Genomic DNA, 24,031 nt, shown 5'->3' with positions numbered 1-24,031 from the left:
TGTCCCAAAGGTTCTGGTAGGATGTGTTTTGATTCTTGTTTGATTCTATGAATATCTTTATTTCATCCTTAATTTCTTCTATAACCCAGTAATTTTTGAGCAAGGTGTTGTTCAGTTTCCATGTGTTTGATTTTTTTCCTTGCTGTTTGTGTTTTCCACTCTTATGGCTTTATGGTCAGAAAAGATGCTTTGTAATATTTCAATGTTTTGGATTCTGTTAAGGCTTGCTTTATGGCCTAATATGTGGTCCATACTGGAGAATGTTCCATGGGCGTTGGAAAAGAAAGTATACTTGGCTGCTGTTGGGTGGAGTGTTCAGTATATGTCTATGAGATCAAGTTTATTGATTGTGGCATTTAGATCTTCCATGTCTTTATCGAGCTTCTTTGTGTCCTTGACGGAAAGTGGTGTTTTGAAGTCTCCTACTACTATTGTGGAGCTATCTATCTCTCTTTTCAATGCTGTTAGAGTTTGTTTTATGTATTTGGAGCCCTGTCATTGGGTAGGTAAATATTTATTATGTTATGTCCTCTTGGTGTACTGACCCTTTAATCATTATATAGTGTGCTTCCTTATCCTTTGTAGTGGATTTTACTTAAAGTCTTTTTTGTCATAGGTTAATATTGCCACTCCTGCTCTTTTTTCAGTATCGCTTGCTTGATGTATTTTTTTCCATCCTTTGAGTTTTAGTTTGTGTCTTTAAATCTAAGGTGTGTGTCTTTTCGGCAGCATATAGACGGATCGTGTTTTTTTATCCATTCTGCCACTCTCTGTCTCTTTATTGGTGCATTTAATCCATTTACATTCAGCATAATTATTGATAGGTATGCATTTAATGTTGTCATTTTGATGTCTTTCTTAATGTGTTGTTCACAGCTTCTTTGTTCCATTTTATTTTCTGTGCTGAGTCATTTTTCTTGATGTATTTTCTCTTCATCTTTTTCATTGTTGATTTTTTATTTGCTGAGTCTTTATATTTTTCTTCCTTTTTATTTTGGTCTGTAGGATCATTAGTTTCCTTTGTGATTACCTTAATATTTACCCCTACTTTTCTAAGTTTAAACCAGTCTTTTATTTCTTTATATCACCTTGGCTTCCTCATGAAAGATCTATGACTGCATTTTTAGTTCCCCTTTTTTGTTTTAATGTTGTCATCTTTTATATATTGACATCTCTATTTCCTTATTTTCAGTGTTTTAGCTTTGATTTACTTTTGTGACTTCCTTGTCTGGGTTAATATCTGGTTGTTCTGTCCTGTGTTCTAGTCTTGGGTTGTTATCTGATGTTAATTGATTTTCTAAGCAGAGGACTCCCTTTAATATTTCTTATAATTTTGGTTTGGTTTTTGCAAATTCCCCAAACTTCTGTTTATCTGGATATGCCCTAATTTTGCCATCATATTTGAGAGACAGTTTTGCTAGATATATGATTCTTGGCTTGCAATTTTTTTTTCTTCAAGGCTTTATAGATGTCATCCTATTGCCTTCTTACCTGCATGGTTTCTGCTGAGTAGTCCGAGCTTATTCTTATTGACTCTCCTTTGTAGATGACTTTTTGTTTATCCCTAGCCACTCTTAAAATTCTCTCTTTATCTTTGGTTTTGGCAAGTTTGATTATAATATGTCTTGGTGACTTTCTTTTGGAATCTACCTTATGTGGGATTTGATGAATATGTTGGATATCTTCTCATCTTTCATGATATCAGGGAAGTTTTCTGGAACAAATCTTCAACAATTCTCTCGTGTTTTCTGTTATCCTCCTTTGTTCTGGTACTCCAATCACTCGTAGGTTATTCCCTTGATAGAGTCCTGCATAATTCTTAGGGTTTCTTCATTTTTTAAATCCTTTTATCTGATTTTTCCTCAAATACGTTGGAGTCAAGTGCTTTATCTAAAATCTCACTAATTCTGACTTCCATTGCTTCAATTCTGCTCCTATGACTTTCTATTGAGTTGTCTAATTCTGAAATTTTATTGTTAATCTTCGGGATTTCTGATTGCTGTCTCTCTATGGATTCTTGCAGCTTTTTAAATTTGTCTTTATGCTCTTCTCTAATCTTAAGTTCCTGCATTGCTTTATCTGTATGTTCTTTGGCTTGTTCTTTTTGCCTGATCTCCTTTCTGATCTCTCGAAGAGTTCTGTATATTAATCTTTTGTATTCTACCTCGATAATTCCAAGAAGTTCTCTTCCTCCAGAATATTTCTTGATTCTTTGTTTTGGGAGCTTGCTGAAGCCATCATGGTCTGCCTCTTTATATGATTTGATATTGACTGTTGTCTCCTATCCATCAGTAAGTTATTATATTTATTTATTTTATGTTTGCTTACTGTGTCCTAGCTTCTTGTTTTTGTTTTGATATGCCAACTCGTGTGAGCTGGTTTGATTATGGGCACCTTTGAAGCTTCAACGTCCTGTCACCAGGTGGTTAGATCTGTTAGTAGGTTTGTGAGCCCAGGTGTCTGTTTATTTTCTTGTATGGATTCAGCTCAGGTGTCCAGGTAATTAGTCACCAACTGTGTGGTACAGGCTCTCACCTACAGTCCTAGACAGGCAGGGGTGATTTGTGTAGGCACAGGTATCTGGCTGCAGTAGAGGATCACACCTGAGCAAGGCAGGAGGTTGATGGCTGCCCCTGATTGTCTGGGAGGAAATCATGTCCCTGTTCTCTGGAGTGTGTAGGTGCATGGGTTTTGCAGCCGGACTGTGAGCACCCAATGCTGTTGGCTGTAAGGACTGGGAGGCATCACTTTTTCTTGGACCCCTGTCGCAGATGTCTAGGTGGCATGGGTGGAGCCACCAGTCCTCAGGCCCCTGATGTGGGTAGGTGAGGACCCTGCTTAATGGGCAGAGCAGTGTCAATTATCATGAACCTACCACTTCATCATGTAGCTGATACAGTTGAAGTTAGCCTTCAGATATATACCCTATTGTACTGTGGTAATGAGGACTATGTTGTTAAATTGGGCCCACACAAGTCTATGCAGGGGTGAAAGGCATTCAAAGTTCGCGGACCCCTTATGCCTGTGCCTAGGCAAAGGATCTCTGTCTACCCTGAGTTTCCAGCTTAGGGAAGGTGGCAGATTGTTTTTTCCTGTTTGTTAATTTGTTCCCCCTCCAAGGCTGGAAGAATGGTTCAGGGTGTGTGACAGGTCCTACTTCCACCCCAGGGTACTCAGCAATCTCTGAAGCTGGCCCAGGACCTGGTGCAGAGCAGGAAGGGGGCAGGTAAATGAGATAAAGATTTTTCCCAAAGGGCTTTTTTTTTATCCTTACGGTAGATCAGACACATGTACGTATCTTTTGCTGATTGTGTGCTGCATTTCACTGGTTCTGGAGGCCCGAGTAGACTCTCTGCCACTCCGTCTCTTCTGATGTGGAAAATGCCTCTCGAGCACCACTGCTTGCATCACTGTGCCTGCCAGCCAACCCGGCCTGGTCAGGTCTGGCAACTCCTCGCTGCTTCCAAACTGTCTCTCCCTTCCTCTGCCACTCAGTCCTATTCCTCAACTTTTCCTTTGACATTCAGGGCTCCTAGATTGTCATATATGATCTATTCACTTGGTTTTTTTGGTCTTTGTTGTAAGAGAGACCACAGAAAACATCTGACCACTCTGCCTTTTTGGCCCCACCTCCATAAGTAGGACTCTTAGTTCATGCCTTTAAGGGGCCATAGAAAAGAAGATATGTCCCCAAGTAACCATTCCAAAGTTTCCCATCTGGAAATGTTTTAAAGCAAGTATGTAGGTGCCTCTGTGTGACTGACCTACTCCAAAGAGGTGCACTTGAGGTCACTTTGCACTGAATGCACCTTGTATAATAACAGTGTTTAGGCAAAGCCCAGAAACCCTGAGTCAGGACTGGGCACTGCAGTTGAGGGGAGGGTAATGGGCAGGGCTGCCTTATCTACTCTTCAGACTCACCTGCAGTGCACAGTTGCATTGTGCAAATGGGTCCCCAGAAACTCACCCACCATAACTTTTGTCTTTGTAGCTGATGACTGTGAACTGCTGATCAAGCTGCCCAAGGTGAAATGCCTACGTAATAATGAGCGGCAAGGTAGGTCCAACCTGTACTGCTGGCCAAAGACCTCAGCATATGCACTGGGGGAGAGGATTGGTGGTGTGTGTGTTTCAGTGTGTGTGTTGCGGGAGGGGATTGGTGGTCTGTGTGTGGGTTTGGGGGTGTGTGTTTGGGGAGGGGATTTGTGGTAGTGTGTGTGTGTTGAGGGAGAGGATTGGTAGTATGTGTGTGTGTTTGGGTGTGTGTTTGGGGAGGGGATTGGTGATGGTGTGTATGTGTTTGGGTGTGTGGGGGGAATGTTGGCTCCTCCATGGTCTTGCTGAACAATGAAGAGACAGTGGCACTCAGCCATTTGTCCTTGACTACAGGTCTGGTCCGATCCCGGATTCGGGGCGCTGGCATTGCCCAAGGCAGCACTCTTACTTTCCTCGACAGCCATTGTGAGGTGAACAGGGACTGGCTCCAGCCCCTGCTGCACAGGGTCAAAGAGGTGAGTGAGGCTGAGGAACAAGTAGATCTCATGCCCCGCACTTCGCTAGCTCTCAAGCACATTACTAAACATATTTCCCTCAATCCTACTGGGAGATGGAAAAAACAGAAATTGCTGTCCCCATTTTAGAGATGAGGAAACTAAGCCTGGCCAAGGTCACACAGCCAGTCAGGGGTGGAACAAGGGCTGTGACTTCTTCGTTCTGTTACACTGGGCTCCACCTGCTGAGTCACCTGCAGCAGGCCTGCTTGGTTGGGACTGCAGGCAGCTGGCAGAGGACACATACAGCTTCCTAGGCAAGAGAGAACCCTTGTTTCTACCAGACAGCAGAAGTTGCAGAGCTAGTATTTTTGTAGGAAGGAAGCAGCAGAATTAACCAAACTCCATCACTCATTTTCTGAGGCCTCTGTCTTACCTCCCCCCATTCATCAACAGTGTCACCTACACCCTCACCCAAAGGCACAATGTCAAGGAATGTCAGCTTAATGCTAAGATGAACTGAATCTCTTGCCTTTTTCTGCCTTTGCTCTCGGACTGTGTATGCTTCCTGTCTCCATGTCTCTATCATTCCTCTGGAAAGTGAAAAAAATAATTTAATTTTTTATATTATTATTTGATATTCCAAAAGTCCATGAACTCCTCTACTTGTCTACAGAATGCACTGTGTATTGTAGATGTCAATGTTAATAGCTGGAATTTGTACTGCTCTTTACTGCCATAGAGTTATTGACTTGTACAATTGTTCTGTAAAGTTGGAGATTGCATATTTTTACATACACATTTCACAGGTGAAAACGCAGTCTGAGAGAAATTATCTAACTTGGCCTAATATTCCTTAGACAGTACTAGCAGCACCAGAAACTTGATCTTGCCTCAATAGCATCTTCCCTGTGCTGTGGTTATTTCCTGCTTGCTCTTCATGTAGCTATATGACTCCTGCCTGCATAATGACAGTATTAAGACGATGAAAGAACTGAGAGATGTAAATGCCTCAAAAGAGAACTAGGAAATCCTTCACAGCATTATCCATTCCAATGGCAGAGCCTTGATGAGACTGCAGAGTTCTCACCCATAGGCCAAGATACTAAACTCCATCCACTGACCATTTTCCCTGAGATTGGGAGGGCTCATACACTTACTATTGTGTAGGAAATCTCCTCTTCCCCTCTTTTTGACATAATCCAGGCAAAGAGGTCTGGATTCAGCAGTGTTAATTTATGAATAGATCATTCAGTTAAGGAGAATTTGCCTGGTACTGGGGGACCTTCCCTTGGTGCCCACATCTACAGTCACAACAGCCCTCCCCAGCCTCCTTCACTGACATTACTGGGCTGCCCCTTTTCCCTGAACATGTTCTGACAGTCCCACTGCTCCACTTCTGGCCAGGTCTTCCTTTCCCTGCACAGCCTTCTCCTACTCTCCCCCTATACAACTCCCCTTGCTCTTCAGGCCTCCCTTCACACCTTCTTCCAGGAAACCTGCCTTGACTGCTGGAGCTAGCTGGGATCATTCCCAGCCATAACTGATCACTTGGCCTTACAATTTCCCTTTCTGAGTTTAGTTCCCTGTCTCCCCAAACAGATTATAAACCCAATGGAGGCACTGACAGGTCCGACACAAGGTACCTATCATAGAGTAGGTACTCAGTGTTCAGAAATCAGAAATGATAGTAAGAAGAAACCAGATGCAACGAGGAGGTGATAAAGTTGGAATAGCAGACCCATTTCCTGCCCCCAAGTTAATCAGTAGACACTTATTGACTTCGTATTTTGGACTGAGCCCCAAGGTTTGGAATGGGCCAATTAAAGCAAATCCACACCCTGCTTAGTAAGATTCTTTGCGGTTCCTTATGTAACTGGCACTGCTGGTTTGCAAATGATTTCTAAATAAGAAGGCAGAGTAGGTGACCATATGGGGAAAGGATGAGAGAACTTTAGTAACAAGGAAATCCTTTCTGAGGATGAAATATGTAAAACATTTTTGTCACCTCTGGGATACTGAAGTGGGAAAATCCACTCCCACAGGAACATTTACACTCCCCCCCACCGCCACAAAGGCCTTTCTGCCTGTGAGTTGCTGACACCTCTACAGGGCCAGCTCAAATGATCCTGCCACAGCACAAGCCTGTAGCTAAAAAGAAGCTGGAGTGCCCTAAATAGAAACGACTGAGTTTGCAAAATCAGAACGAAAAAGAAAGGTTAGAGAATCTAGGAATATTTTGCTGGGGAAGAAAAAGATGGGGTTGGAGACAGTGTCTCTGATTAAAGGGTATTTTATACTGAAGAGACAAGGTCGTTCCTATTTAAACTAAGATCAGATCATACAAACAAGAAATAGATTTGAAACTCAAGAATGTGGTTCAGGTAAAATGGAAAACCTCTTGGCATGGGAGCAGAGGAGAGAGGCAGAGGAGACTGCCAAAACTATTGTTTCTTTTACAAAAGTAATCCACGGTCATTATAGAAATTTTGGAAAATATAGAATGGTAGAATGAAAACTAATCAACCAACATTCTACAATTCAAAGACGTCCACTGTTAGCCCATCTAGGATGGTTTTTCTTTTGCAGAAAGTGTCTTTCTACATAGTTGTAATCATACTGTATTTACACAATTTTGTATTCTGCTTTTTCCCCTGAACTTTATACGTTAGTATATTCTGAGTGATCTTGTTAAGGTAAATTGCCCTTTGCCCAATTGTGTCCACTGAACATTCACAAAGTTCGTCTCAGAGGAAGAAATGAAGGGATGCCGTCCAGGCATGGATTCAGTGCAGCCTGCCTGCTCCTCCCTCCTCTCAGTCGAGGGGGCTGTAACTCTTCACTCGGCAACACCTTTGGGGCCTCCTACCTCTGTTTGGCTCTCCTTCCTCTCCAAGTTGCTGGCTGTGTTCCCTGGGGTGAAGTCAGGGAGCCTAGGCTCTCATTCGGTGGGGGTGAGAAGACTTCTACAGGGTGGAGCATAGTCAGGGCTAGAAACTGACCCCAGGGGCTCTCTACCCTGCTTGCCAGCCAGATACATCTATCACTGCGGGGGACTCAGCCTTCCCAGGCTGACTTCGTCCCTGGAGGATGAGTTAAGGGAGCCTGCTTTCCTCAGCAGCCTTAATGAGCCTGCGAAGCCCTTTCCATCCCAGTGGCTCTGAGTCCATCTCAGAGGCCCTCTCTGAAAAATGCTCTTGTTTCTCCATCCATGGCCAGCTCACCCAGGGTGACCAACAACCATCAGGCTCCCTCCACCCCTCTTCATCGTCCCCTTCCCAAGTATGAGCCCTGCCCACTGCCAAGTTGCTAATTGCTTGGGAAGTCAGTCAACCTAAAGATTGAACTCACCCTCCCTAAAACATTCGCGCAAAGGGCTGTACAGCATCATGGGGGCTTCAGAGGCTTTTGTCAAGACCCTAAGTCTGGATGATGGAATGTTCCTCCAGGATGTTCTCTTCGAGGTGGGAGCATGAGTGTGTATCAGCCTGTGTTTGCATGTGTCTTTGTGTATGTCTTGTCTCAGGGTAAAAAAGGTGATTTGATCTTGTGAGTGGAAGTGGAAATTTTAAACTGTAATTGGAGTTTGGGATTTTCAAAAATAGAGATAAGAAAGAGGATGAGCTCCCACTGTCATACACTGTCCTCAGTTAGTGTTTTACACATTGAAGTCTCCCCAGTTTTCCTTCTCTCCCCTTTAATTACATGCTGATACATGAAACAAGGACCAAGTTGTGTCTTTTTAAAAACATATGCTCCTCCCCTTATCTACATATTTCTTTAGTAGGGAAAAATGTTTTAAGAAAGCTCAATTGCTATAGCATTTGGTAAATGTATATAAATAATAGCTGACATATTCTTATTCCTCCCAAAAACATGTTAGGGAGGCAGGAGAGTTTTGCAAAGAATAATCTGTCTTCATTTTATAAATGAAGAAACAGAGTCCCAGAGAGTGTGCTAATTTGCTTAAGGTCATATGCATTCTAGATGGCAGAACAAGACCTAGAATCCAGGTGTCCTGTCAACTAGTCCGCGTGTTCCTACCACTGCCCACAGCATCGCCTCCTCTATGGCCTCTCCTGACCCCCTCCCTCCAGGCTAACGTGGAGGTCCCGGGCTGTGTGACTACACACCACATTATAATCAACTAGTCACCAGTCCAGCACCTTGTCTAGACTGTGAGGTCTTACTCATCATTGGATCTACCCCAGTTGAAGACTGCGATTGTTAAGGTTGTGTGTCAACTTGGCTAGGCCATGATTCTCAGTAGTTTGGCAGTTATGATGTAGTTTGGCAGTCATATAATGATGTGATCACCTCCATGATGAGATTTGATGTAATGTGATCACCACCATGATGGGATCTGCTGTGAGTAGTCAATCAGTTGAAGGGGAGTTTCCTTGGGGATGTGGCCTGCATCCAATACAGGTGGACTTTCTGGCAAGGCTTGTGAACTTTTGCTCACACTGGATCTTGAAGCTGGCTCCCATTTGTCTGACCTCCAGTCCTTGGGGCTTGAACTAGCAGCTTACCTGCCATCTTGCCTATTGATCTTGGGACTCATCGATCTTCGCAGCCTGTGAGCAAGTGCCCTGCTGTCTGACCTGCTGATCTTGCATTTGCCAGCCCCTGCGGCCACGTGGATCAGGAGAAGCCTCTAGCCTGACCCACGGACTTGGGACATTCCAGCCTCTACAACTGCATGAGCCATTTCCTTGATATAAATCTCTCTATATATATATTTGTATGCTTTACTGGGTTTGCTTCTCTAGGGAACCCAGCCTAAGACAATGACTTCCAAAAACTATGAAAAACAAAGCAAAACAGTTGCTGTCAAATTGACTCCAACTCATGGCAACCCCATGTATCTCAGAGTAAAACCGTGCTCCATAAGGTTTTCAGTGGCTGATTTTTCAGAAGTAGTTCACCAGGCCTTTCTTCCAAGGTGCCTCTGGGTGGACAGGAACTGCCAGCCTTTTGGTTAGCAGCCAAGCATGTTAACTCTTTGCACCAACCAGAGACTCCTAAAACATAGTAGTGCTCGATAATCTTGGTTGATTAAGTGAATGATTTTCTCTCTTGGAGTCTTTTTATTGCCCATTCACAACGTGGTTTTAAATACATAAATCAGTGGAGAAATGAGAGCTATGAGTCACAGTGGTGATTGGTGGCCAGTGGCCACATTCATTCAACCCTCTGCCTTACTCCTGGTGAGGACCATGGGGTAGGAACTTAGACTTGTAGGCAGGGAGAAGAGTCATAGTCCAGGATCTTCCAGGGATTCCTCTAGCTGTCTGGTTGAGCCTGAGTGTGGTACTAGCTTTAAAGATACGTGGAAAACTCCCCAGCATCAGGTCTAGGCATTTTTACGGAAAGTCCCTCAATCCCTGAGCTTACAGGAGGAGAAACCATCTAGTTCAGCCGTGATTGACCTACTCAACCTTCTGCAGCTACTGACACAATATCCTAAGAGGGAGTTAACACACATCTTCTTTCAGCCAGCGCTGACTGAACACCTGCTACCCACCAGGCTCTAGGTGGGAGCTGTGGAATATGAAAATGGAGCAGGGACTGATCCCCCTAAGTCACTCAGAGAGGCTTGTCCTCTGGCTTTGATGAGTCATTTATGAAGTCCCCTGCAGCAACTTTTCAAGGTTATGGTTTCACACAGCATTTAACCCCAAATACCTCTCCCTCTCTGCCTGTCTGGTGTCCATGACTGAGCTAAACAGAGATCACAACTGAGTTGTGACAGGATTAATAGGATGAAAATCCTCAGAGCTTAGAGGGAGAGTGCACCGAAGCTCTCACAGCCCCAAGACAGAGCCACGCATGGCTCCTGGAGAATCCTGTGGCCCAAGTAAGCAACCGGCACATTTATTTTGCATTTCGGTTTCCAAATATTGAAGAAAGATTAAAATAAAAATAAAAGCAAAACAGCATCTACAAAAAGACTTGGTACAACTTCAGAGGCCCCAAAACTCAGCAAGCAAAGGCAGAATAAGGACTTTGTGAGAACACAGAAGGTCAGTCTGTGAACTTCTAAGAACGTTTCAGAATTCAAGTCACAAAAATGTCTTTGAGTGTGTATCTATGTATAGGCATTTGTGTCAGTGGGTTGTGTGTGCATGCACTGTGACTATACACACAGACCACAATGACAGTGGCCTGAGAGGCCCAGAGGAACAGTGACAGTTAGGCAAGTGTCATGCTGACTGCAAATGAAGCATCTGTGCACATCCCAGCAGTAGAAGCAATGCATTGGAAATGAACACTGCTTTCCATGTGGGTCAATTGGTTTTCAGAGGCACCTTGTTACTGTCAGAATGAGTCACATAGTCACATGTGGGAGGCTGAGGGCCAAGTTAAGTCTGTGAACTTAAAACCAGGCACTTGGTGAATCTAGAGCTTAAAATAAGAAGACAGCCTCATTTGGGAGAGAGATTGAACCAGGAAATTAAATGACTTCAAGGAGAAACAGAAGTTCCTGCCTGCACAAGCCAAAGGTGGTAGGTGCTGAGGATTGGAAAAGCTTTTCTGCCTGGTTCACCTGAGACCTACTGGCTCTCCCAGGTGGCTTGGTTCCCATTTAGCCATCCAAGAGTCTCTTTGTTCACAGCTGGTCTATACTACCCACTGGAAGCCCAATTCTTCCCTTCCTGCATGTCAAGAGCAGGAGTACTCAGCCAGGATGGGGAAATATACATATATATGTATGTGTATATATACGTATGTATATAGTATATAAGCAGGACACGCAAGAGCTGTTGACATGCTCTTGACTTCCTAAAACATGGTAAAGAAAACAGTTGCTGTTGAGTTGACTACAACTCATAGTGACCCTGTATGTGTCAGAGTAGAACCCTGCTCCATAGGGTTTTCAATGGCTGATTATTTGGAAGCTGATTGCCAAGCATTCTGAGGTGCTTCTGGGTGGACTGGAACTGCCAACCTTTTGGTTGTTGCTGTTGTTAGGTGCTGTTGAGTCAATTCCGACTCATAGCCACCTCATGTGACAGAGTAGAATTGCCCCACTGGGTTTTTTTGGCGGTAGTCTTTGCAGATCGCCAGGTCTTTCTCCTGCAGAGCCGCTGGGTAGGTTTGAACTGCCAAACTTTTGGTTAGCAGCTGATCATTTAACCATTGTGTCACTAGGGCTATGGAGCCACCTGGTGTGTGTATATACATACATACATACTTACACATATATATGTGTGTGTGTGTGTATATATATATTCATATATACACACACATACATATGTACACATTGACTGCTCCAAAGGACTGGTGGATTTGGCTTGTACAATGGGAAAATATTCCCTGGGTGATTTTGATACCTACAGCCAAAGTGGCCTGGGGGAAGTAGCAAGAGATGAGGCTGAAAAGCTAGAGACATACCTGTTTTTTATTATCTCAGAAGCCATGCTAAGGAATTTTAACTTTATCTTATAGACAAATTAAAGTTTTTAGTAGTTGAGTGGCAGAGGCAGATCTGCATGTCAGAAAGACAACTTTGGCAGCCTTGTGTAGAATGAAAGGGGAAGAGGATGAGCTAGGAGTCAGGGGGTGGGCGGTTAGGGGTCCACTGCAGTATTCCAGGCATGAGGGGATGATGGAGGAATTCAAAAGAGAAATTTTAGAGTCAGCAGCACTTGGTCTGGTTAATGCGCAAGGGTGAATCTTCTTAATTTAGTGGTGGGGGGGGGGGGGGGGTGATGGTTCTATTAACAGAAATAGGGAATTTAGGAAAAGGATCATGTCCAGGGAAAAGATGATGAAACCACCATTCAAGGGGCTGTATAAAATCTACATGGTGGTGGCCAATGGCATATTGGAGCCGAATCTGGAATGTAGGGCTGGAGATACAGATTTGAGAGTATCCATCTAAAGGCAATGACAGAAACTAGGAATCTCTGAGACACTATTCTTCAACTTGCCAATGAACCATATGCCTAGCAAGATACTTTTTTTCCAGAGTATTTGGAAATTTCAAGAGGTTCTCACTGTGGGTGTGTGTCTTTGCTTCTCGTGACTGTGGGCTTGGGGTTGCCTGCCCAGCTGACTGTGTGTGTCTTCTGTCTCCCCAGAGCCCCACTGATGTAAAAGGACTTCTCAACCCTCTTCTTCCGCATTTCCCCTTTCTCAGTGTGCAGCACTCTCCAGCCAGCCTTAGATCGCCACTGGGGCTGAGACCAGGAGCAAGAATAAATTTTGCATTTTAGGCATGGGAAGTAGATAGGTTGTGGCATCCAGTGCCCCATTTTATAGATGAGAAAATTGAGATCCAGAGATGAAAGTGCTTGGTCAAAGCCACAAAGCCAGTCACAAAACCTTGCACTACCAGGACGAGGCCCTACCAAGCTCCTGGACTCCCAGCCAGGCACTTGAACACCACAAACTGAAAACAGCGTTTGTTGTTTTACAGGACTACACTCGAGTGGTGTGCCCAGTGATTGATATCATCAACCTGGACACGTTTAACTACATTGAGTCTGCCTCAGAGCTGAGAGGGGGTGAGTGAAGCTAAATCCTTCTCCCTAGTAAGGACTTTCTTTTCTCCTAGTCATTGCTTTAAAGAGGGAGGGACATGAGGGAAAGTCTCATCTTAGTGGTTTGTCTGGAACGCCCAGCCTTGCATCCTGCAATGTAACTCACCCCAGCTTGGCCCTTGCCACTTGGGACTGTGAAAAGAGGTTTCTGGGGAGTGGTCAGGACACTCCCAGCTCCAGAACTCTAGCTCTAACATAGAGCTTACCTGGGACCTGAGGATCCCCTGCTACATGCGGCCTAGATTTTTTTGGCATCTCAGTATTGGGCAGCACCCTCTCCTAGGGACCCACCATAGGTCTCCACCTTTGGCTGGTCCCCAAACCAAGACCAATTTTAGGAGATTCAGGCCATCTAGATACCCCTCACAAACCTGCTTGTACCTTCCTGAGACTCATGGCCAAGGATCACATTCCACAACTGCCCATCTTGTCCATGGGCCCTACCCCTGGGCTCTGCTAAACCTGACTCCGTGTTCTCTGCCCTTTATTCCATAACTCTACCCCAGCAGAGAAGATTCAGAGAAAGAGTAGGAGGTGGAGAAAGAGAAGGAAACAAAAATTTGGCAGCCATGTTACTGATCAGTCTCCATGAGTCCTGTTATCCCTGGGACCAGCTCCCCCGGGAGCCTGGGTGCATTTGTGAACTTCTGGAAAAGGTGCAAAATGGGCAAGCTTTACAAGTACCTCTGGGAGACCAGATCAACCAAGTTGGTGCTGTGTTTTAGGGTTTGACTGGAGCCTCCATTTCCAATGGGAGCAGCTCTCCCCAGAGCAGAAGGCTCGACGCCTGGACCCCACTGAGCCCATTAGGTAAGTAGGAAGGGTGGGGAGGCAGACTTATCATCACTAGTTCCTTCCCGTTGTCACATGGTATAGGGAGGCATTCCGTATTAGATGCTCAAAAGATTGGGAATAGATGAAGAGCACCCTTTGCCAGACCATATCCACTTTTTCCCATATTTTAGGAGGCTTCAGTCATCATGGGGAGTTCTACCAAAGGGGATGGGGGCCTGCTGGAGCCCAATGTTAGTCACCCATACATATGCTATGATGCACTTAGGCTTCCTGCAAGTCCAAGATGGTACCCTTTGGGCCTCTGGTAAGGGAAAAGTTAGCCCTTTAGGGCCAGGGGCAGGGCCCTCTGGTCTTGGATATCAGGATTTAGCCCAGGAAGGGCTGCTGTAAGTGGACGTGATATCAAGGCATGGTCACTGCTGCACATGAATAAACACACCTGCTCCCTTCTGTACAAGAACCTGATGGGAGACATGAATGCTGTGCTGCTTTCCCAGCACTACCAATGGCTTTATCCTGACCTACATTCTCTCTCCTAGTCCCCTCGTGGCCCACAGCACATGGTGGCGAGATGGTTGCATGGGACTCAGGCCCATCGGAGGGCCTGGAGTAAAACAGAGTGCAGTGGTCCACCCTGTGGGGAGCCTGTGGTCTCAACATCAAGAGTGTGTGCTCTTGCTGTTCCTACCTAAGTAGGATGGATGACAGACATGTCCCAGGCCTCTTGGGAGTCTATAAGCTAAATCATATCTGCCTCCCTTGGAGTGTCAGGAGAATAAGAAAAGTGCCTGAAGAATTACAGAAAAGGCCACTGGACTGAGCATTCTCAGCTCAGTGATATAGGGATGTCCAGGACTACTCAAGGGCATCTCTCTGGTGCCAGCCATGTGGTAAATGTTTGATAATTTTCATTGAACTGACTTAAGTCAAATTGAGGACCAAAGGGGTTATGAAGAGTTGGATGGTGACACTCCAGACAGATGGGTGGGAACTCTGAGAACTCTACACTGGGACCTCTGTCTCATCTATGTGCCAGTCCCTCTTCCGTGATCCAAAGTGATGCCAGGAGAGAGATTGGAGCCAGATGACACCCCAGATAATGTCCTTCATTTCTAAAGGGATGTTGGAAACTTTTTACCGTGCTGAGAACCCTGCAATGCACAGCACCTCCTCAGTTACTCTCCAGGGCAGCCGTGCCATGTGGGGTGTGGGTGTGGGAAGAGTGTACACCTGTCTCAACACCTTAAAGGAGTGTACTAAGTCAGGACAAAGGTGCTGAAGAACCTACCTCTGGGTTTTTCCCATCCCTGTCCCAATGGCAGGGTTCTTGGGGACAGTTTCTCTTCTTATGGGAAGGTCTCTGCTCATCCAGAACAGGTGTTTCCCAGGATTCGGCCAGGTCTAGGGATCAGCAGGGTGTTGAGGTATCAGTAGACCTGGATTTCAGACTGCTAACTGAACCAGGAGAAAACTCACTCACCCTCTGGACAGACTGAATGAGGATCCGGGTCCCTAAGGGCTCTCCCACTTACCTCAGCTACTGATTCTTGCAGATACCTCCATGAACTTGCCAGATTACTTGCTGGGACTCTGCTGCCCTTGCCTACTTTCCTCTTCAAACCCTTTATTTTCCAAGTGGCCACTCTGACATCTCTCTCAGCAATCAAAGCTTAGGGGAGGTTGTGGTGGAGCCTCAAGAAAAGAAAATGAAGATGAAGGGTTAGGAGTACAAAAGGAGTAAAAAAGGGACAGAGTCCAGTTTGATGAAATGGATGTGATTTTAATAGGTGCTGCCTCAGCCCTTCTTCTCTGCCCTGGTCAGTGGCTCACTACCTGCTCCCACTAATGGAGTTCCCGAGAGAACCACACTGGCAGAGCCAGTGGGAGAGGCCCATGGATGCTCCCAAGCTCTCAGAACAGCTGGAGTTCTGAATGAGTCCCAGCTTCCCACAGGAGGTGTGCTGATGAGTGGATTAGCCTGTCTGCAAGGTCAGGGAATTTTCAATCAAAGGAAGAATATCCTGGAGCATGTTCTTGTTTTAGGTAACTGGAAAATTTATTGGCCTTTCTGAAAAGGAACAGAAACAAGAGGAAAATGACCTTGAGTTCTGGATGACAGAGCAGAAGAATTTGAAAGTGATCCCCCATCTGTAACCAGTTCTCCCTCTTTTTTCTTCTAAATGCACAGGACTCCAATCATAGCCGGAGGGCTCTTTGTGATTGACAAAGCCTGGTTCGATTACCTGGGGAAATATGATACGGAAATGGACATCTGGGGTGGAGAGAACTTTGGTGAGTTACTGCCCTAGACATCTGTCATGGATTGAATTGTGTACCCTAAAAATATGTGTCAGCTTGGCTAGGCCATGTTCCCAGTATTGTGTGGTTGTCCTCCATTTTGTGATCTGATGGAATTATCCTCCATTTTGTAATGTGTTGTAAATCCTAACCTTTATATGTTAATGAGGCAGGATCAGTGTGGGGTGTATCTTGAGTCACAACCCTACAAGAGGATGTGACTCAAGTCACACCCTTGCTTGAGTCACACCTTTTATCTTACAAGAGATAAAAGAAGAAAGAAGCAAGCAGAGAAGGAGGGACCTCACTATCACCAAGGAAGAAGAGTTGGGAGCAGAGTGTGTCATTTGGACCCAGGGTCTCTGCTGAGAACCTCCTAGACCCAGGGGAAGATCGATGCCAAGACACATGGAGATCTCCAAGGAACCAGGAAATAGAAGCTGAAGAGACAAAGACCTTCCTCCAGAGCCAACAGAGAAAGAAAGCCTTCCCTTAGAGCTGGCGCTCTGAATTCAGACTTCTACCCTCCTAAACTGTGAGAAGATAAATTTCTGTTTGGTAAACCATTTACTTGTGGTATTTTTTATAGCAGCACTAGGTAATAAGAATTTGGTACCAGAAGAGTGGGGTGCTGCTCTAACAGATACCTAGAACATGGAAGCAGTTTTGAAATTGGGTAATGGATAGAGGCTAGAAGAGTTTTAAAGTGCCTAAGAGTAAAACCCTAGATTATCTTGAAGAGACTTTTGGTAGAATTATGGATGTCAAAAGCAATTTTGGTGAGGGTTCAGAAGACAGTGAGGAAGGCAGTAGAGAAAGTCTCTACCATCTTAGAGAATACATATGGTGCCAGCAACAGAATGTCATTAGAAATGTAAACATTAAATGTGCTTCTGGTGAGGCTTTAAAAGAAAAGGATGGACATGTGATTGGACAATGAAGAAAGGGTGATGCTTTTTATGCAGTAGCAAAGAACTTGTCTGAATTATGTTCAAATGTTTGGTGGAAGGTAGGACTTGCAAGTGATGAACTTGGTGTCTGGCTGATGAGATTTCTAAGCAAGATCTTAAAGCGACCAAGTGACTTCTCCTTGCCACTTATAGTAAAATATGAAAAGAAAGAGATGGACTTTGAACTGTGCAAAATGAAAACAGAGCTTAAAGATTTGGAAAATTCTGTTGTACAAACTAAGGACACGTGTCCTAGAATGTTCACCAAGGACGTGGCTACACAATCTTTTGTTAAAGAGATTAAGCCTGTCACTGATGAAGTTAACCAACTATCACAGCAGAAAACCCATCAGCTTAGACTGAAGGGGACAGAAAAAGAACGAAAGGAGAGAAAGTTCTCTGCCTCTCGAAATTCTGCAGGCAGGAAACAGGCCAAAGGAGCTACATCTGTTGTTCCCCAACAAAAGAAAAGGACCACCCCTGAAGCAGCTCGGAGATCAGCAGAACTGATGGAGCATGGGAAATAGGACCTTCTAGGTTTCAAAGGGTGGGGCAGTGGTCTCTTGGACCTCAAAGTGTAGGGCCACAGCCTCCTAGGTGTCAAAGATCTGGATCTTTGCCAACTCGATCTGGAGTGTGGGGCTGCCATTAAGGTGTGCCAGGGGATGGGTCCACCACCTGAGGCTGAGGGGGTGGGGCTGTCATACCCAAGGGACAGAAGAACAGGGCCTATTGGGGCTCAGGGGGTGGGGTCACCACTCAGATGGACTAGGAGAATGGGGCCACCTAAAGCTGAGGGAGCAGAGTTGCTGTCCCAGAGGGCCTGGAAGGCAGCGCTAAAGCCCAGGGCCGAGGGGCCTCCACTCAGAATCCAGAGGGCATGGCCAACACCCAGAGTCTAGAGGGCAGGGCCATTGCCCAGATGGTCTCAGAGAACAGAGGATTAATGTAAATTGTTCTACTTGGTTTTGGACTTGCTTGGTGTCCGTTATCCCTTCTTTCCCTCCAATTTCTCCCATTTGTGATAGAAATGTCTACTTTGTGCCTGTTCCACCACTGTACTTTGGAAACAGATAACTTGTAATCTGGATTTCACAGATGAAGCAGAATTTTGCCCTGGCATGGAATATACCTAAAGTCTCACCCATATTTGATTTAGATAATTCAGAAGATGTGATTTTGGACTTGGAATCGATTTAAGACTTTTGGGATGATGTGATGGGGTGAATGTGTTTTGCATGTGGCGAGGACATGAATTTTGGGGACCAAAGGGTGGAATGTTGTGGATTGAATTGTTTCTTCCAAAATATGTGACAACTTGGCTAGGCCATGATTCCCAGTACAGGCATACCTCGGAGATATTGCAGGTTTGGTTCCAGACCACCTTAATAAAGTGAATATGGCAGTAAAGTGAGTCACACTATTTTTTTGGTTTCCCAGTGCATATAAAAGTTGTGTTTACAGTATACTGTAGTCTATTAAGTATGCAATAGCATTATGCCTAAAAAAAGCAATGTACATACCTTAATTTAAAAATATTGCTAAAAAATGCTAACCATCATCTGAGCCTTCAGTGAATCATAATCTTTTTGCTGGTGGAGGGTCTTGCCTTGAGGTTGATGGCTGCTGACTGATCAGGGTGGTGGTTGCTGAAGGTTGGGGTGGCTGTGGCAATTTCTTAAAATAAGACAACAATGAAGTTTGCCACACTGGCTGACTCCTCCATTCATGAAAGATTTCTCTGTACATGCAATGCTGTTTAATAGCATTTTACCCACAGTAGAACTTCTTTAAAAATTGGAGTTAATCCTCTCAAACCCTGTTGCTGCTTTGTCAACTAAGTTTATGTAATATTCTAAGTCCTTTGTTGTCATTTCAGCATCCTCATCAAGAGTAGATTCCATCCCAAGAAACCACTTTCCTGCTCATCCATAAGAAACAACTGCTTATCCATTAAAGTTTTGTCATGAGATTGCAGCAATTCAGTCACATCCTCAAGCTCCACTTCTAATTCTAGTTCTCTTGCTATTTCCACCGCATCTACAGTTACTTCCTCTGCTGAAGTCTTGAACCTCTCAATGTCATCCATGAGGGTTGGAATCAACTTCTTTCAAACTCCTGTTAATGTTGATATTTTGACCTCCTCCCATGAATCATGAATGTTCTTAATGACATCTAGAATGGTGCATCCTTTCCACTGATTTTCCAAAGTTTTCAATTTACTTTGCCCAGATCCACCAGAGGAATCACTATCTGTGGCAGACAAATCCTTACAAAATGTTTTTCTTAATTAATAAGACTTGAAAATCAAAATTACTCCTTGATCCATGGGCTGCAGAATGGATGTTGTGTGTTAACAAGCATGAAAATATTAATCTCCTTGTACAGCTCCATCAGAGCTCTTGATTGACCAGGTGCATTGTCAATGAGAAGTAATATTTTGAAAGGAATCTTTTTTTCTGAGCGGTAGATCTCAACCGGGCCCGTTGCTGTCAAGTTGATTCTAACTCATAGCAACCCTATTAGACAGAGTAGAACTGCACCATAAGGTTACCAAGGAGCAACTGGTGGATTTGAACTGCCGACCTTTTGGTTAACAGCCAAGCCCTTAACCACTGTGCCTCCAGGTCTCAAGGTCTCAACAGTGGGCTTAAAATAGTCAGTAAACCATGTTGTAAACAGGTGTGCTCTCATCCAGGCTTTGTTGTTCCACTTATAGAACACAGGCAGAGTACATTTAGCATAATTCTTAAGGGTGCTAGGATTTTCAGAATGGTACATGAGCATTGGCTTCGACTTAAAGTCACCAGCTGCATTAGTCCCTAAGAAGAGTGTCAGCCTGTCCTTTGAAGCTTTGAAGCCAGGCATTGACTTCTCCTCTTTAGCTATGAAGGTCCTAGATGGCATCTTCTTCTAATATAAGACTGTTTCATCTACACTGAAAATCTGTTGGTTACTGTAGCCAGCTTCATCAATTATCTTAGCTAGATCTTCTGGATAACTTGCTGTAGCTTCTACATCAGTACTTGCTGCTTCACCTTGTACTTTTATCATATGGAGATGGCGTCTTGCCTTAAACCTCATGAACTAACCTCTGCTAGCTTCAGACTTTTCTTCTGCAGCTTCCTTACCTCTCTCAGACTTCATAGAATTGAAGAGAGTTCAGACCTTCCTCTGGATTAGGCTTTGGCTTAAGGGAATGTTGTGGCTGGTTTGATCTTCTATCCAGACCACTAAAACTTTCTCCATATTAGCAATAAGTTTGTTTCATTTTCTTACCATCTGTGTGTTCACTGGAGTAGCACTTTTAACTTCCTTGAAGAACTTTTCCCTTGCATTCACAACTTGGCTAAGTGTTTGATGCAGAAGGCCTAGCTTTCAGCCTGTCTCAGCTTTTCACTTGTCTTCCTCACTAAGCTTAATCATTTCTAGTTTTTGATTTAAAGTGAGAGACGTGCGACTCTTCCTTTCAGTTGAATACTTAGAGGCCAACGTAAGGTTATTACTTGGCCTAATTTCAATATCGTTGCATCTGAGGGAATAAGGAGGCCTGAGGAGAGGGAGAGAGACAGGAGAATGGCTGATCGATGGAACCATCAGAACACACACATTTATCCATTTATCGATTAAGTTCGCCGTCTTACAGGGGCACAGTTCGTGACACTCCAAAACAATTACAATAGTAACATCAAAGATCACTGATCACAGATCACCATAACAGCTATAAAAAATAATGAAAATGTTTGAAATATTGTGAGAATTACCAAAATATGACACAGAGACACGAAGTGTGCACATGCTTTTCGAAAAATGGTGCCAATAGACTTGCTTGACACAGGGTTGCCACAAACCTTCAGTTTACTAAAAACAGAATATCTGCAAAGCACAATAAAGTGAAACACAATAAAACGAGGTATGCCTGTGTTGTGTGATTGTCCTTTATTTTGTGATCTGATGGAATTGTCCTCCGTTTTGTAATGCGTTGTAAATCTTGACTTCTATATGTTAATGAGACAGGATCAGTGTAGGGTATATCTTGAGTCACACCCTTACAAGAGGGTGTGACTCAAGTCACACCCTTACTCAAGTCACACCGTTACTTAAGTCACACCCTTTCTCAAGTAACTCCCTTGCTTGAGTCACACCTTTTACCTTACAAGAGATAAAAGGAGAAAGAAGCAAGCAGAGAAAGAGGGACCTCACTATCACCAAGGAAGAAGAGCCAGGAGCAGAGTGCGTCCTTCAGACTCAGGTTCCCTTGACTGAGAACCTCCTAAACCCAGGGGAATATTGATGCCAAGATACGTGGAGATCTCCAAGGAACCAGGAAACAGACGCTGAAGAGACAAAGACCCTCCTCCAGAGCCAACAGAGAAAGAAAGCCTTCTACTAGAGCTGGCTCTGAATTCAGACTTCTAGCCTCCTAAACTGTGAGAAAATAAATTTCTGTTTGTTAAAGCCATCCACTTGTGATATTTCTGTTATAGCAGCACTAGATAACTAAGACAACATCCAAGCATATACCATCCTATATAACCTTGGAGCTTACTCTCTCCTCAGCCCAGGGGCCCTGAGCTGTGGATCCTTGTGTCCTTGGAGCTAGCACTGAGCTGACAGGCACATGTCACTGGGATGAGGGCCAGGGAGAGGGTGAGTAAGTCCATTCCTCTGGGGGACAGTCATTGGTTGCTGGGAGGGTGGTTGCTGAGCATCAGGGAAACATGTCTGGGCAATCTGTTAGGGGAAAGTTGAGATACAAAGACCAGGAAGAACACCAGGTCCAAGGCAAGCCTGAATTGGGGCACTGAACTTGGGAATTTGGAGTTGGAAGGAGACTGGTCGGAGAGAATGAGGAGGAACAGGAACGATGGTGACAAGGTTAATATCCATTGGTGCAGCATTCAAGAAGATAACACTTAGCATTGCTAATGAGGAGGATCTTGGTTAGTTGCCACAGAAACCTTTGGGATATCTTGCTCTTATCTTTTCGTGCATGAGGCCGGGTGGGGTAGAGGGGCTGGATTGTGAGGTCAAAAGCAGTGCAAGCAGATGGTCAGGCCTGGCCACAGTGGTTTAGGGCTGAAGTTTGCAGCTACAGAAGAAAGAGTGTAGTCAGAAAGACCCATTCTATCTAGCCAGTGACACTGAGGGACCCTTATTTTTTCTCATGTATTGAAAGTGTGACACGAGGATAATAATAATCCTACTTCTTGGTGGTGTTGTGAAAATCCATTGAGGTAAGTGTGTAAAAATGCTAGTGATGCCCAATAAATGTCAGTCTCCTTTTCTTTCTTCCAGCAGGTGAGACCTAAGAGATCACTAGAATACAAGCTCCACAAGGGTAGAGATTTTTGTCGGTTTTGTTCACAGCTCTATCCCCAGTATTTAAAACAGTGCCTACCACCTCAGAGGCCCTTATTTGTTGAACAAATGAATCACAGTGGAGGAAGAGGAAGAATTCCTGGGTGTTGGGGCCCACATCCCCTCTTGCCACACTAGGTAGCTGCTGGCTCTGGGAGCATTGTGCAGGCCAAGAGAATGATCCATGAGGCTCTTCTTGGTATTCAGCAGTAATCCAGTCTGCTGTCCACTGTCATTGTTTTCCTGTCCCCACCTCCCAAGTGTTTTATGGCTTTCTTTCTCAGTCACGAACAGATATTTCCTGGAAATTTATGGCTGCTAGCCTGACCCACAGCATCTGTTCTCTCAAACTAGGCGGTGTAGAAAAATCCATCAAAGAAGTCGCTCTCCTGCAATATGTGGGCCAGATTGGAAGCTCAGCAAACAAAGCACAAAATGCCAGCGCCTACTCACCCAGTCCATTGAGGCCTCCTGGAACTTGATAGGGGTTGCAGGAGTGGGGGTTAAGACCAGATCTGCCTGCCCAGGATAAGCTGGAGCCAGGAAGACCCTTGGTATTCTCAGTGGGGCAGGGATTTCTCTTACTGGACAGAGCCAACCGTTGTTAGTGGCCAGCGAGTCAGCCCCTGACTCATGTCAGCGCCATGCACAACAGAACAAAATGCTACCAGTTCCTGCACCATCCCCATGATAGGTTGCAGATCACACCATTGTTTTCCATAGGGTTTTTGTAAGCTGATTTTTGGAAGTAGATCACCAGGCCTTTCTTCCTATTCCGTCTTAGTCTGGAAGCTCTGCTGAAACCTGTTCAGCATCGTAGCAATACACAGGCCTCCTCTGACAGATGGGTGGTGGCTGTGTATGAGGTGCATTGGTTGGGAATCAAATCCAGGTCTCCTGCATGGAAGGTGAGAATTCTACCACTGAACCTCCATTGCCCCCATTAGCCAATCATATGTCCCTGCAATCACTGTACGTCTTACAGTCCTGAAGGACGTGTTTAAGGCTTTCCTCCCAGCCATCAAATGAATCCTCTCTGCAGGAATTTTAATAGACAGCAGTCATCCAGTCTCAGCTTGAATGCTGCTTAGGATGATGTGTTCACTACTTCACAGTTCCTAGCACATTCTATTGTTGAGAAGTTTTTTGTTGAATTGTTAGAAAATTCTTCTAAGTCAAAACGTGTTACCCTGCAACTTCTGTCTGCCGGAGATTGATCTGTCCTATTGATTGGTACAAAATGAGTATGAGCCTTCTTCTGTGTGTCAGTTACATTTGAATCCAAGCAGCACATTATTTTTAATGATGGCACATACTGATCCAACCCACCAGTACCTTTTTATATAGCAATGTTGACACACATCTGCTCAAATCAAGTAGCAATCTCCTCTTCCAGGTTGGTTGGCTTTAACAAGTACTGATTCCAACAGAGAAGTTGGGAGGGGTGCTGGGGAGGTAAGGAAGAAACATTTTACAGTTCATCACAAAAATTTTTAAACCACAAAAAAAAACCACTGCAGACAGCTATCACAGGAAACACTTTGTCGTCTCTCACTCTGATATTCCATTATGTTATAGCCCCCTACCA

At 44.6% G+C, this 24,031-nt stretch overlaps 1 protein-coding gene across 1 annotated transcript in view; it reads left to right on the top strand.

The window, feature by feature from the left end:
• GALNT14 (polypeptide N-acetylgalactosaminyltransferase 14) overlaps positions 1 to 24,031 on the top strand; it is a 153,185-nt gene that overhangs the window by 77,691 nt on the left and 51,463 nt on the right. The window contains exons 5-9 of the mRNA XM_012559895.2: positions 3,992 to 4,057; positions 4,390 to 4,511; positions 12,916 to 13,003; positions 13,765 to 13,849; positions 16,023 to 16,126. Of these exons, the coding sequence (XP_012415349.2) occupies positions 3,992 to 4,057; positions 4,390 to 4,511; positions 12,916 to 13,003; positions 13,765 to 13,849; positions 16,023 to 16,126 (465 nt within the window). The remainder of the gene's footprint in view (positions 1 to 3,991; positions 4,058 to 4,389; positions 4,512 to 12,915; positions 13,004 to 13,764; positions 13,850 to 16,022; positions 16,127 to 24,031) is intronic.

This window comes from Trichechus manatus, unplaced genomic scaffold (assembly GCF_000243295.1).
Source record: "Trichechus manatus latirostris isolate Lorelei unplaced genomic scaffold, TriManLat1.0 scaffold00373, whole genome shotgun sequence".
NCBI classification, from domain to species: domain Eukaryota; kingdom Metazoa; phylum Chordata; class Mammalia; order Sirenia; family Trichechidae; genus Trichechus; species Trichechus manatus.
Note: the sequence above shows the minus strand (reverse complement) of the source record. Positions and strands in the feature narration are given on the sequence as shown.